This window comes from Vulpes vulpes, chromosome 13 (genome assembly GCF_048418805.1).
Source record: "Vulpes vulpes isolate BD-2025 chromosome 13, VulVul3, whole genome shotgun sequence".
Classification (NCBI taxonomy): Eukaryota; Metazoa; Chordata; class Mammalia; order Carnivora; family Canidae; genus Vulpes; species Vulpes vulpes.
The window spans coordinates 52,118,163-52,131,659 of NC_132792.1; the positions used below are offsets into that span (position 1 = coordinate 52,118,163).

At 46.1% G+C, this 13,497-nt stretch overlaps 1 protein-coding gene across 1 annotated transcript in view; it reads left to right on the forward strand.

Annotated features, from left to right (window-relative positions):
• MRPS28 (mitochondrial ribosomal protein S28) overlaps positions 1-13,497 on the forward strand; it is a 185,409-nt gene that overhangs the window by 123,687 nt on the left and 48,225 nt on the right. Inside the window, exon 3 of the mRNA XM_072734429.1 lies at positions 3,085-3,235. Coding sequence (XP_072590530.1) covers positions 3,085-3,208 — 124 coding nt within the window. The 3' untranslated portion in view covers positions 3,209-3,235. The remainder of the gene's footprint in view (positions 1-3,084; positions 3,236-13,497) is intronic.

The window sequence follows — 13,497 nt, forward strand, 5'->3', positions numbered from 1 at the left end:
ATAAAACTTAAAGATACTGTGCCAAATGAAAGAAGACAGACACAAAAGGACAACATTACATTATTCCATCTATATAAGGTACCTAAAATAATAAAATACATAGAGGCAGAAGGGAAACCAGTGGTCACCAAAGGCCAGGGGAGAGGAGAATAAGGAATTATTGTCTAAGCGGTACGAGCTTCTGTTTGGGAGGATAAAAAAGTTCTGGAGATGAATGGTGGATGGTTGCACAACAATTTGAATGTACTGGCATCCCTGGCTGGCTCAGCGGTTGAGCGCCTGCCTTTGGCCCAGGGCATGATCCTGGAGCCCCAGGGTTGAGTCTCTCATCGGGCTCCCTGCATGGAACCTGCTTCTCCCTCTGCCTCTGTCTCTGCCTCTCTCTATGTGTCTCTCATGAATAAATAAATAAAATCTTTAAAAAAAAATTTTTTGGGTGTACTTAATGCCACTGAACTGTTCCCTTAAAAATGGTTGAAATGGCAAATTTTATGATGTTATGTATATTTCACCACAATAAAAAACATTAAAAAAAATAATCTGTAGTTGCTGGTCAAGAAATAGAGCCTAGGCTTTTTCAATAAATGTGGCTTAATAGGGCCTATCCAATGAAACAAAGGGTAAATGTATTGACCGAGGGGTATGGCCAACCCAGAGCTGCAAGAAGTGGAATCGTTGTAATTTAGTGTGTAGTGCTTTAATTCTTTCTGAGCAATAGTTATCTCAATCATGCATAATAATAGCATTTTAGTGACTCGTATTTTTGTTTTTAAGATTTTATTTATTCATGAGAGACACACAGAGAGAGGCAGAGACACGGGCAGAAGGAGATGCAGGCTCCCTGCAGGGAGCCTGATGTGGGACTCAATCCCAGGACCCTGGAATCACGCCCTGAGTCAAAGGCAGACATTCAACTGCTAAACCACCCAAGTGTCCTCAATTTCTGACTCAGTCAGAAAAAGTCACATGAACCTTCCTACCAGGAGTTGGCCACATCTCAGGTTTGTTGTATGACATTGCTGCCCACACCCAAGACCTAATCTGGTTAAACCATAAAGCAAATTAAATCTACTTCCCAATTCCCTTTTCGTGCTCCTTATCCATTGGCTGAAATCTTATTTCCCCTGTCCACTGGGCAGTAAGTGCCTTCCGGTCCTGAAATTTTGAAGCTCTAATCCTTCTGCCATCAATTTCCCACCCCACCCTCATACTTGCTATCCAGGGAGCCAGGCACAATCAACCAGAATCCTCCCTACTTTCTACCTCTTCCCTAAGCCATCAAACCTTCCAGTGATCTAATGACAGTTTCCAGAGGGGCTGTGTGTGGATCATGGAGAGAAATCCTAACTACCAAAGAACATACAGTGATTTGTAAAAAAAAAAAAAAAAAAAAACTGTGGGAAAACGCAATTATTCCATCCCTCACTTAAAAGGAAAACCAATTCATACTAAGATGTAAATGACTATTTACTGGAAGATTCTTTAGGCCAGTACTATAGTTATCATTTCTTCATGTGTGTGGCTGCTTTGGGGCTTGTGCATCATTTTTCTTTTTGAGACACGAAGGTCAGAGAGGAATTTTATTAGAACTTGGCAGTCCTCAGTTCCTAGCTCTTTACCACAATCAACTAAACCCACACAAATGTTACTAGAAAACGAATAGGAAATCATTGCTTCTGTTGTCCATATGTTTGACCAAGATAAGGCTTCTCAATAGGATTATTCTTTCATATATGGAGAAATGTAATCAAGTTCCTGATCAATCTGGACTCCCTGAACTTATTTTTCAAGTAAATGAAAACCATACCAAAATGGCATTCTTCTGACACATTAAACAAAAATGTTCTCTTAAAGAAATGATTAACTTTACAAAAATATTTGTATAAGTTGCTTTTAGTTATGAGAGAAACTTACTCTTTTTTTAAATATTTCATTTATTTATTCATGAGGGGTACAGAGAGAGAGGCAGAGACACAAGCAGAGAGAGAAGCAGACTCCCTGCAGGGGATATGGGACTCAATCACCGGACCCTGGGATCACGACCTGAGCCAAAGGCAGATGCTCAGCCACTGAGCCACCTAGGTGCCCGAAAGGAATTTTTCGAATACAGTTCTCTATAAAGTAAATCTTTGACTTTCCTGAAGAAAGTTTTGATTTTTGAAGTGTCCAAGGCATTGCGATACAGCAATTCCATTCTGAAGGGGGTCTCATGGTATCCGACCCAAAGATGGCACCAAGCTTCAGTTAAGGTATATGCAAAATAATGAATATTAAGTCAGACATTCTAAAATATGAAATTATTCTATAGCAGCCACAAGGGCTTGGTTTTTGTTCTCTCCTTTTGACTCCTACCCCATTTCCATTAATATCAATGCATTAATCAATATCTGTTGCTGTTGAAGGTACCACAGCTCTGGATTTCAGAACTGTGCTGAATTTTTCACCTTTCCCCCATTACTAGTGGACCTTGGACCACACTGTGTCTTCTCTTTTCCAATTTATACCCCCAGCGGGACTGGACATAGAGATAGGGTCTTTAGAGGGTAAGGTTAAATGAGGTCATAAGGGTGTGGTCCTAATCTGAGGTCCAGGAGTGGGACCTCATGAGAAGAGGAAGACGGAGTTCTCTTCCTGCCTTGTAAGGACACAAGAATATAGCTGTCAGCAAGCCAGGAAGAGAGTTCGCAGCAGAACCCAGCAATGCCGAATCCTGATCTGCTGATCCGGCCTCCATAGCTGCAACGTTTCTGTTGTTCAAGCCACCCAATCTATGATGTTTTGCCATGGCACTCGAGCTAACACAACTAGTTTTACCCTTTTTTCACTAGCTTCTCTGAATTTTGGGTGAATTTTGGGATCTTCCCTGTTGAGCACTTAAGAAACAGAAGCGCCTCTGATGAGGGTTAAACCCTCAAGCCTTTGAGAGACTCCTTTAGAGGAAAAAGCTAATGCAGGGTCCCTCTAGCGAGAAGTGAATATTGCTTCTACAAGCTGGGTTTCTAAAGGAATAGCTAACAAAAAGTAACATGCCTTCTCCCTTCTTGCCTCCCCTTCTGGTTTCTCTGCTGCTTTACCACATGCAAGATTGATTCTACTTTATCCGGCCTGGGTTGGTGGAACACTTTGGAGCACGGAGTCAAACTTGACACCTACTAGCTGCAGCTTGGGCAACTCTCTGAACCTCCAGAAGCTTCCTTTACCATCCTAAGGTAGATTGTGCTGAGGAAGAAATAAGGTAATAACCTTATAAAGTAAAAACCCAGCTTGCAGCTGGGTAACTAAGTAAGAGGTGTTGCCCTGTGCTTATTACTAGATGTTGCTCCTTACTAGGTGCAGCTCCTTATTAGGTGCTGCTCCTTACTAGGTGTTGCTCCTTACTGGGTGCTGCTCCTTACTGGGTGTTGCTCCTTACTGGGTGTTGCTCCTTACTAGCTGTTGCTCCTTCCTGGGTGTTGGGCTCCTTACTAGCTGTTGCTCCTTCCTGGGTGTTGGGCTCCTCACTAGCTGTTGCTCCTTACTGGGTGTTGGGCTCCTCACTAGCTGTTGCTCCTTACTGGGTGTTGGGCTCCTTACTAGCTGTTGCTCCTTACTGGGTGGTGCAGAGTCTGGGGCCTCTCTTTGGGAGGAGCCACGGTGTGCCCAGGCCCACCAGCTCTGCCCTGTTCCCGGGGTCATCTCACAGGTCAGCAAGTCCAGACACCACCCAGCCATTAGTCGCGACCCCTGGAGCCCCAAAGAGTGAGTGACCTTGACAGGGGCGAGGATCTCGAGTCTCTCCCAAGAGCTCAAGCCTCCGGGTCCTGGAGCCCCATGAGGACGAAGGTGAAGGCAGTTTGCGGGTGCGGGGGCCGTCGGGGGTCCTCGGCAGCTCCCCAGTCCGTGCCGGGGGAGCAGCAGGCGGGGCCCCGGCGGGCTGGGCTCCATCGAGGTGCTCCTGCTCGGCCTGTGGCCACGAAGGGCCGCAGAAGGAGCGGAGCGTCCGACCGGCCAAGGCTGCCCGTCGAGGCGCACGTCCCCGGGAGAGCTAGTGGCCGCCGAAGCTGCTGTCCTTCCTCCACGGGGCGTCCTCGGGGCCCGGGGTCCGAGCTGCGGGTCGGGGCGCCGCGGCCCCGGGGCGGACAGCCCAGGCGGCGGGGGGCGCGGGCCGCGCAGGGTCCGGCTGTGAAAGAGCAGCGGCGGCCGGCGGGCCCCGCTCCCGGCTCGGCAGCCGCCGCCGCCCCGCACACGCGGGATCACAGGGGAGCTGACGTTTCATTTACCGACTGAGCGACTCTGAAAAAGGCCCCTGTGCCCAATTACCGCGGCGCGCAGCCTGCTCGGCGGCGGGCGCCCTCGCGGGGGAGGGGTGCGTGGGGCCCTCCGAGGGGAGCTGCCGGCCGCCGGCCCCGCCGAGCCCCGCCGCCACCCGCCGCCCCGCGCCGCAGGGGAGCGCCGGCCGCGCGCCCCCGAGCTCCCCCTGCGGCCCGCGCGCCCCCCGGGGTCCCCCCCGCGGCCCACGCCCCCCGAGGTCCCCCCCGCGGCCCGCGCCCCCGGAGTTCACCCCCGCGGTCCGCGCCCCCCGAGGTTCCCCCCCCGGGGGGCCCGTGCGCGCCCCCACCTCCCCGCGCCCCTCCGAGCACCACCGCGGCCCGCGCCCCTCGAGGTCCCCCCCGGGCGGCCCGCGCACCCCCCGAGGTCCCCCCCCGCGGCCCGCGCCCCCGGAGTTCACCCCCGCTGTCCGCGCCCCCCGAGGTCCCCCCCCGGGGGCCCGTGCGCGCCCCCACCTCCCCGCGCCCCTCCGAGGTCCCCCCCGGGCGGCCCGCGCACCCCCCACCTCCCCGCGCACCTCCGAGCCGCCCCCCGCGGCCCGCGCCCCCCGAGCCCCCCCTGCGGCCCACGCCCCCCGAGGTTCCCCCCGCGGTCCGCGCCCCTCGAGGTCCCCCCCCCGGCGGCCCGTGCGCGCCCCCACCTCCCCGCGCCCCTCCGAGCCCCCCCGCGGCCCACGCCCCCCGAGGTCCCCCCCGCGGTCCGCGCCCCTCGAGGTGCCCCCCCGGCGGCCCGTGCGCGCCCCCACCTCCCCGCGCACCTCCGAGCCCCCCCCGCGGCCCGCGCCCACCGAGGCCCGCGCCCCCCGAGGTCCCCCCCGGCGGCCCTTGCGCCCCCCCACCTCCCCGCGCCCCCCCCGAACCCCCCCCCCACGGCCACCGCTTCCCCCGGCGGCCCGCGCCCCCCGAGGCTCCCCCCCAGGCTCCCCTCCACCCCCCCCAGGCCCGCGCGCCTGTGCCCCCGCGCCCTCTGAGGGCACCGTCTCCCTCCGCGGGCCCGAGTGCAAGCGCCAGTCGTCTCCCGGGACCTCTTCTTCCCTTTCCTTTTTAACTTTTTTTCCCTTTGCTTTTCCTTTTCCTTTTTCTCTTTTCCTTTTCTCTTTTTCTTGTTTTCTTTTCTTTCTTCTTTTCTATCCTTTTTCTTAAAGGAATGTGCCAGTAGCCTATGAGACTACCAAAAAAAAAAAAAAAAAAGATGTATCAAATGAGGCTGGGTTTTGTATTTCGCCGCCCCGGGCCGCGGGCCTCGCCCCACGCCCGCCCCCCTCCCGCCCGCCGCCCGCCGGGCTCCCCACCGCCCCGGCTGCGTTGGGCCAGTTTCCTTTTCTCCGCTTGGAGACGATATTTGAGCCCGTAGCCGCGCTGCTGTGTATTTGCGAATTTATAACAAGGAAATGCTGCCTGCCACAGGTCACTGCACGTAAGCAGGCGGCCGCGTAATCAGCAGATCGGTTAACCTGTTTACCAGGCACCTGACAGGAAGGTGGCGTGGTCCAGGGGAAGGGACAATGGCCTGTATGTCGGGAGCCCCGGGTTAGGTTTCCAGCCTTAGCGCGGACTTAACCAGCTCTGCTCGCTGTGCCTCACTTTCTCCATTCACCAGAGCCTGGATAAAGCCGCTTTGAGAAAGCTCCACTGAGGATTAGTGAGATGATATCTGTGCAGGGCTCTGCGGTCTTGAAGGAAGGCGCTGTGTAAATACAACTTGCCGAGCTTGTTGTAATCATCACCGTTCTCGTGGCTATTAATCTCGACTTCCCTTCCTTGTCTGTTTTGGCATCATTATATAACCCGCTGTGTCTGTGCGTGTGCCTTGTGTGTGCGTGTGTGTGTGTGTGTGTGTGTGTGTTTGGGGACGTGGGAGTAGGATTTAGACTCAGAATAAGAGTCAACCCCTCCAAAACTAGTAAAGCCAGGTGAATTCCAAGCTGGGAAACCCCTAAAGTTTGACAGATTACAATAATGTCTTAGTTTCAACCCAGCTGCTCCATATTTCACATTTTTTTCCTTTCTGTGCTTAGTTTTTTTTTTTTTTTTTTTTTTTTTTTTATGATAGGCACACAGTGAGAGAGAGGCAGAGACACAGGCAGAGGGAGAAACAGGCCTCATGCACCGGGAGCCCGACGTGGGACTCCATCCCGGGTCTCCAGGATCGCGCCCTGGGCCAAAGACAGGCGCTAAACCGCTGCGCCACCCAGGGATCCCTGTGCTACCTTAGTTTTAAGGAGACTTCACTGCACGATCCAGAGCGTCAGAGTGAAGTCTTTGTGCTTGCTTGCCCATAGCCAAATACATAGGTCTATGTTTAAATAATTGTAAGAGACTTGAGTGGAATTCTTAAAAAAGTTTTATTTATTCACTCATGAGAGACACAGAGACATAGGCAGAGGGAAAAGTGGGCTCTCCAGAGGAGCTCTATGTGGGATTCCATACCAGGACCCCAGGATCATGACCTAAACCAAAGGCAAAGGCCCAGGCACTGAGCCACCCAGGTGTCTGGAGAGCAGAATTTAATGTTGAGATAAATAATTGCACTGAGTGAAGCTAACAGTTCACTGGACAGTGTTCTTTGGGGACAACAAAGAGTTCACCAATTCTCTCTGTCCAGGACCAAAAGTTTAGAATGGGGCTGAGGGCAAGGAGATCCTCTTATCTGGAAAGTGTTCCACTCAGCCCCCTGGGGGATCTCCGACGGGGCTCTCAGTAGTCACTTTGCTTTCAGCTCCCCTCCCACTCCTGGAACCTGGTGTTTTCCTGCCCACCCACACTCTAAAGCTCCCAGGTCAGAGTGGTGAAGGGCAAGGAAGAAACCTCTGGATTGATAATGTCTTTAATGCATATTCCTGTTGTGGCCTAAGTGGTTGGTGCTGGCATTTAAAATAAGTTAAAAAATATATATATATATATATACACACATATATACATACATGCGTACATACACACACAAGCAACCTGATAAATCTATATAATCTTATATTAATACTGCTTCATTTCTAACAAAAACTGTTGTGTCCTAAAGATTTGGGCTAAAAGGGCTATTGAAGGCGTCTGGGTGGCTCAGCTGGTTAAGCATCTGCCTTCAGCTCAGGTTATGATCTTGAGATTGGTCCTGAGATCCTCAGATCAGGGCCACGCATCCAGGTCTCTGCTTCTCCTTTCCCTCTGACCCCCCTACTGCTCTCCCTCATGGACACTCTCTCTCAAATGAATAAATAAAGTCTTAAAAAAATTTTTTTTTTAAACTAAAGGGCTGTTGGTTTTTGTGATGGACTTTATCCTCCTAAAAATCAAATAAATCAACCTAATGCCTTCTATGTATCAGGTGAATTATAGGCAGCTGACAAGAAATAGATCTCTTTTTACTTTAATACATATTTTTGAAGAGCCACATGATTAGCAGTAACTCTCACTTTTAAAAAGTCTAAGTTGGGTTCAGATCCCTGAGTCCCAAGTGGCAGAAACAGGCACCATTGAGGCATCCAGTCCATCAACTCGACTGAAAAAGTTCTATCCTCTCTTTCTTGCAAAGCCTCCTTCAGCCTTTCCATTTATGAAAATTAAACATTTAGGGAAATCCTTGAATACAGCGTCATGAACAAGTACCATTCCATCCATAGCATTTGATTTACCCAAAATACTCAATTGAAATTTGAGGTGAGTCGTATCAATTATTTTGAGTTTACTGAATTGATCAGAAAAGTTAAAAGATAAAATTTTTGTATCTAGTTCTGTCCCTAGCATTACCAGTCTTGTACAAGTTGTCTCACTGGTCTATTCTCAGTAATAAATACAAAAAAGCAGGGCTTGTCAAGAAACTGGCTGCAGGTGATGAGGACTAAATTCTTTATGTTCTTTTATAAGGAAATGTTCTGGTGCAGTAACACCTCATTCAAACAATGATGCCAACCTTAACTCTCAGACACACAACTATCAAATTAGGAAGCATTAAAAAAAAGGAAGAAAAGCTCAAGAAGGCTGTGCACTAAAGGTTACATACCTTATTATTAGGAGATTCACATAGGCTTCTGCTTAGAGACTATTTGCTTTTTCTTGAAGCATGATTCTAATGGTCTTGGTTTTTTCGATTATCTACCACACAATAAACAGAATGGGGAAGGTACGATACTGACTGGAATTTAATTCTGAAGGGATGTTTTAAGACACAAGAAAGAAGTGATAAGTAATTTAAAATGCAAATAGTCATCTAGAGCCTTTGTGAATGTGAGAAAACTTTTCAGCACAAAAGATATGGAGTTCATCAGTATATATCAATAAAAAAAACTTTAATAATTATGTAAGACAAGGTGAGATGATGCCTATTGCACTCTGTTTAGAAAGACAGGGAAGTAGATCGTAATTTCCCATGATGGTTTTGATTTAAATTACAAAGTTTTAGCACTTAAAGGAATAAGCTTCAGTTGGTTGTGAAATATATTAGTAGAATTCCTCATTTTTCAAGAATGTGAGACAAAAGAAGGATTGCAACAGGGAAAACTAATAGTATCTTAGGTTTACATGTTATTTCAAGGGATGCCCTCCAGATAAACTTCAGACCTCAAGGGGTGATTGGTTCAGTGATGATTTCAGGAAAGATTATCATCTACTAAATAATTCAGCTCACATCCTTTTCCCCTCTGGTTTTCTATCCAAGAAGCATCAGGCCTGGTTTTGCTTAGTTTGTGAGATCTCAATCCAGAGGAGGTTGGCTAAAGACCACGAGTGCTAGGCATGTTAAATGTGGGTCACCAAGTTGTCCGTGCAAGCCATTAAGGGTTGGGAGGCAGTTTGACAAAACTAAAGAAAGCATCTGGGAAATGCAAATTAATATCTACCCACAAGAATTACCTGGATAGTTACCCTAAAGGTACATAGAGAACATCAAACCATTACTGGTCATGTTCCAACAAATATGAAAAAAACATATCTGGGTTTCTCTAGAGAACACAAAAATAAGGAAACAGATCAGAAGAACTTGATATTCCTGAATTCATGTGAATGGAAAAGAGGAAAATAATTTATGTGAATGGAAATATGGCTTCAGAAATGAAATTCTGAGATTAAGATTTTATTTGGATTAGTTCAGTTGTACGGATAGCTGATGGATGTTTCTAAAATCGATTCTAAAATTTGAATTGGGAACTTTTTGTTGTTGTTTTTACTTGACATCTAGTTTAGAAGGGAAAGAAAGCTTATAGTTTGCCCTGGAGCAATAATCACAAAGCTATTAGTTTCACTAATGCCAAAAGTTTCCTTACTTCAAGAAAAGATAGATGCAAACCACAATCTATAGTCACTTAAAAAATTATTTTGAGCTTTCTCTTTAGTAGGTGATGTCTGTTTCAAAACATACTCAGAGGGCAGCCCTGGTGGCTGAGCGGTTTAGTGCTGCCTCCAGCCCAGAGCGTGATCCTGGAGACCCTGGATCGAGTCCCACGCCGGGCTCCCTGCATGGAGCCTGCTTCTCCCTCTGCCTGTGTCTCTAATAAATAAAATCTTTAAAAAAAAAAAAAACTCAGAATATCTCCTTTCTCCAGTAACTATGGCTGAGTCGATTTCTCCTCATTGCTAAAGTGGTAAGGGTTATCACATTTGTTGAGCACCAGCCCTGTTATAGGTGCTCATCTGAGCTGGTTAATATTCACAATATTCTAATGAGAAAGGCATTATCTTTTTTTCTTTTTGACAAAGAAGCTAAAGCTTAAAGAGAAAGGTAACTTGTCCTCGTTCACTTGGGTAGTGAAGCGTTGGAGTTAGTCTTCAAACTTAGGTCTGTGTTTTTTCAAAGCCAGTGTTCCACCATCTGCCTTACTGTTAGAATGAGACTCCATTTGCTTGCACTGGCTTATTCATTCCCAGGTCTGGATGCATACAAGTCTTGAAGCATCTAAAACTAATGGAATATGTTTTGAGACTCTGAATATCAGTGAAGTGTCAGAAATTTGGAATGCTTTTTTTCCTCCTTTTCCAGCAAAGATTCCAACTTTTCAAAGCAAAGCTCAACCCATAAGTTAAGCCAGGTGTCTGCTTCCTATTTATTATTGCTGAGATGCTTAAAATGCAGTTAGATTTGCCTGATGAACATAAGCACAAGTTAAGAAACGTGATTGTGTTCTTTCTATGACTCAAAGAGGAACAGTCCCATGTAATTGGACTAGTGGTTGGTATTGTATTCTGACATAGAAAAAGGATTTGGAGTCTTTTGTAGTTGTGTACTTTCTACTCCTTTGTTTCGAGGTTTGAGAAATTCTGAGAGGTACAATAAGGTAATAACACAAAGTTTAGGTTTGTGAAAAAGAAAATTAGGAAGCACTTAACATACCGTATCAAATTTCGTTTTTCAAAAAATAAAAACAAAAAAAAAACCCCACTACATTCCTCATGATTTCTTTCTAGATAATAGTTTTTGTTCTTCAATGAGCTAACATTTTAACTATTCATACCTCAAAAATAAATAGGGCTCCTTTTCTTTCCACCTCTCTTTCCTTGTGGTGTGTGGTGAGGAGGAGGGAGCAATCAAAAAATAGCTTACACATTTAATGTAATTTTTATATGTAAGAAACTATCTCATAGTTAAAACTGAAAGAGTCAGGCATAAAACACATTCATGAACAAATACATTTGAAAAAGCCTCCTTTGGAATAAAAGAATTTCTGGTTTGGTTGGGAGCTTATTTTTTAGTAGGATTATTGATATCTATAATACTACATGGGGAAATAAATACTTTAAAAAAAAAGCATGACAATATATAGCTCTGAGAGTAGAGTGGATAAAGAAAATGCTCCCCCTAACAATGGCCAAGAAAAGCTTTATGTGAGAACAGACATTTGAGATGAGCCTTGATACATGGTGAGGATTTGATAGGTAGAAACAGATAATGAGATACAGAAAAGCTATTAGCTGAATTTGTGAAAGTTTATCATCTTTAGAAAGTTTTTCTTTGGTGAGGGAGCAGGGAAGAGTAGCTTTGTTATGTTATAGCCATCTTTGCTTTATCATAAATTCAATTGGCCACAAAGGATTATTTTTCCTGAAAAGTAAATTTTTCAGTAAGAGACATAGGGTTAGTTTCAATAACATAAAATATAAAATAATTATTGGATAATCAAAAATTCAACTCTACAAATGCTTGTGCAGTGCCTAATCTTCACAGGGCTCTGTACAGAACAATTCTTCCAGGAGCCATGGGATTAGTTTACTCTGAGAAGAGGAAGTTGCCTATTATAGAGAGGTAAGTGTGCAAGACAAAGCAATTAAGGTGCAAGGGAATGGTGTAGAGGGAGAGACAAGGCAGGCAGACTGGCTTTCCCCAGACTTACACAAGTGATGGGAAAAAATTGGTTTAAGACAAAGTAGTAGCTGGAGAAGTTAGCTGGCTTGATTGGGAGCATTTTCCCAGAAGTATCCTATATATACATCTATCAATCTATTTATCAGTCATTCAATCAATCAATCAATCTATCTATCTATCCATCTAGCTGTCAAGATAGGAGAGGAAGGAAGAGTGAGGATGGGGGAATGGAAAATGCGGTGTCAGAGTATCCGATCTTAGAGATTTTCTACATTCCCCTGAGGCTAATACAAGTCACTGCCAAGACCAGAGAGCAGAGCAGAGCGGTGGTAATATATGTCAGAAGCTACAACTATATAAGAATAGTTTTCATCCCTTCCCTGTGGAGTCATCATCAGAACATGTTAAGACTAGAAGAGATATTAGAGAACATCTACTCCAGTCTCCTTCCCATAAATAGGGAAATGGAAGCCAGAAGTAAAGCCAAATGGCCACCTTGCTGGAAAGGACTTGGGTGTCTGGCTATAACTGCTGCTGTTTCCCCTGCACTGTTTCACAAAAGCTGTAAGCCTCACTTCATATTTTTCAGTCATGAGAGTTTTGCCTTCTGCTTCCCAGCATACACATTTTTGTTTTAATATTAAAATATTTTAAGTTACTTTAGTCAGTAAAACTGTTGTTCATAAAGATCGTGTGGTTTCACATAATTCTAACACATTGCTGCTGCTTTGCACCCCTGTTTGAGAAGCCTAGCTCTACACCAAGACACTACTTCCTGTTCTGCAACTGGAGTTCTTACTTAGGCTCTTACACTGTCCATGAAAATGAAGAATTCTTTTCTTGTTGGTGAAATTTCAGTTTTCATAAAGGCCTAACCTTGCCTTTGAGAGAAGGAGAGGTTCCTATTCTCTCTGTATGGCATCTGTTCCCAAACATTCACTCTTCCATTCAACATTTATTGAGAAACCACTAGGTAACAGGCACTGTGTAGTGGTAAACAAGACAGTCAGGGTCCCTGCTTTTGGGGAGTCTTCATCCTTGTCAAGGGAGAAATAATAAACTATAAGCAGACATTCCTGCCTTCTCATCTCATTCTGCATGAACTCCACATCATGAAAATTTTATGAATCCTTCTGTTTTTGCAATTTAGTTGGAAGGCAAGATATCATAAAATGAAACCCTCAAAAGTAACACATTGATCTGGATGTAATTTTTACTGTCAAGACAATTGAAGCTTTGAGGACTTTGAGATAAACTATGAGAGGAGATGGTACACTCCATTTCATTCCGTGTTTGGAAAGATGAGACCCATGGCTTCGTAACTTACTCAAGGTCACTTGGCCTATCAGAACTAGGACTAGAACATGGGTAGAGTCTTCTCACTCTATCTCCCTTTGGAATTCTATGGCCAACATTAGGCTTGGGGCCCTCTAAACACTCTCTGAGTCTCAGGCTTACAGTTGAGGATATGCTGATTCTGTAGGTGGGGGTTGGCGAAGAGTGGGCCATTGCCTTGATTTCTTTAAGCAGCAGGAAGACTTCCTCCTTACGACTAGAATCTGAGCTGCTCCTTTGAATCTTGAATCCCTGCCTTTTCCTTTTAACACTGTGTTAGGTGTCAAACCCATCACCAGGAGTAAACAGCTACAGTAGGTGAAGAGGGATTAAGATAGCCCAGGCAAATCCTGAGGCCGGCACTTTTCATGGCTGAACAGAAAAGTAGAAGGGAAAACACATTGCCTAATGCTGCGGGAGCTGCCTAATGCATTATCTATAGACTGGATGCTTATCTTTTCATCGAAGTGTGGAAGATAAGTGTCTCCAAGCACAGAGTACAGCTTGTGCCTGGATACTCAAAGGCTGGTTGTTGTTGAGGATTATGTAAAATGGCTGTTGGGAGCTCAA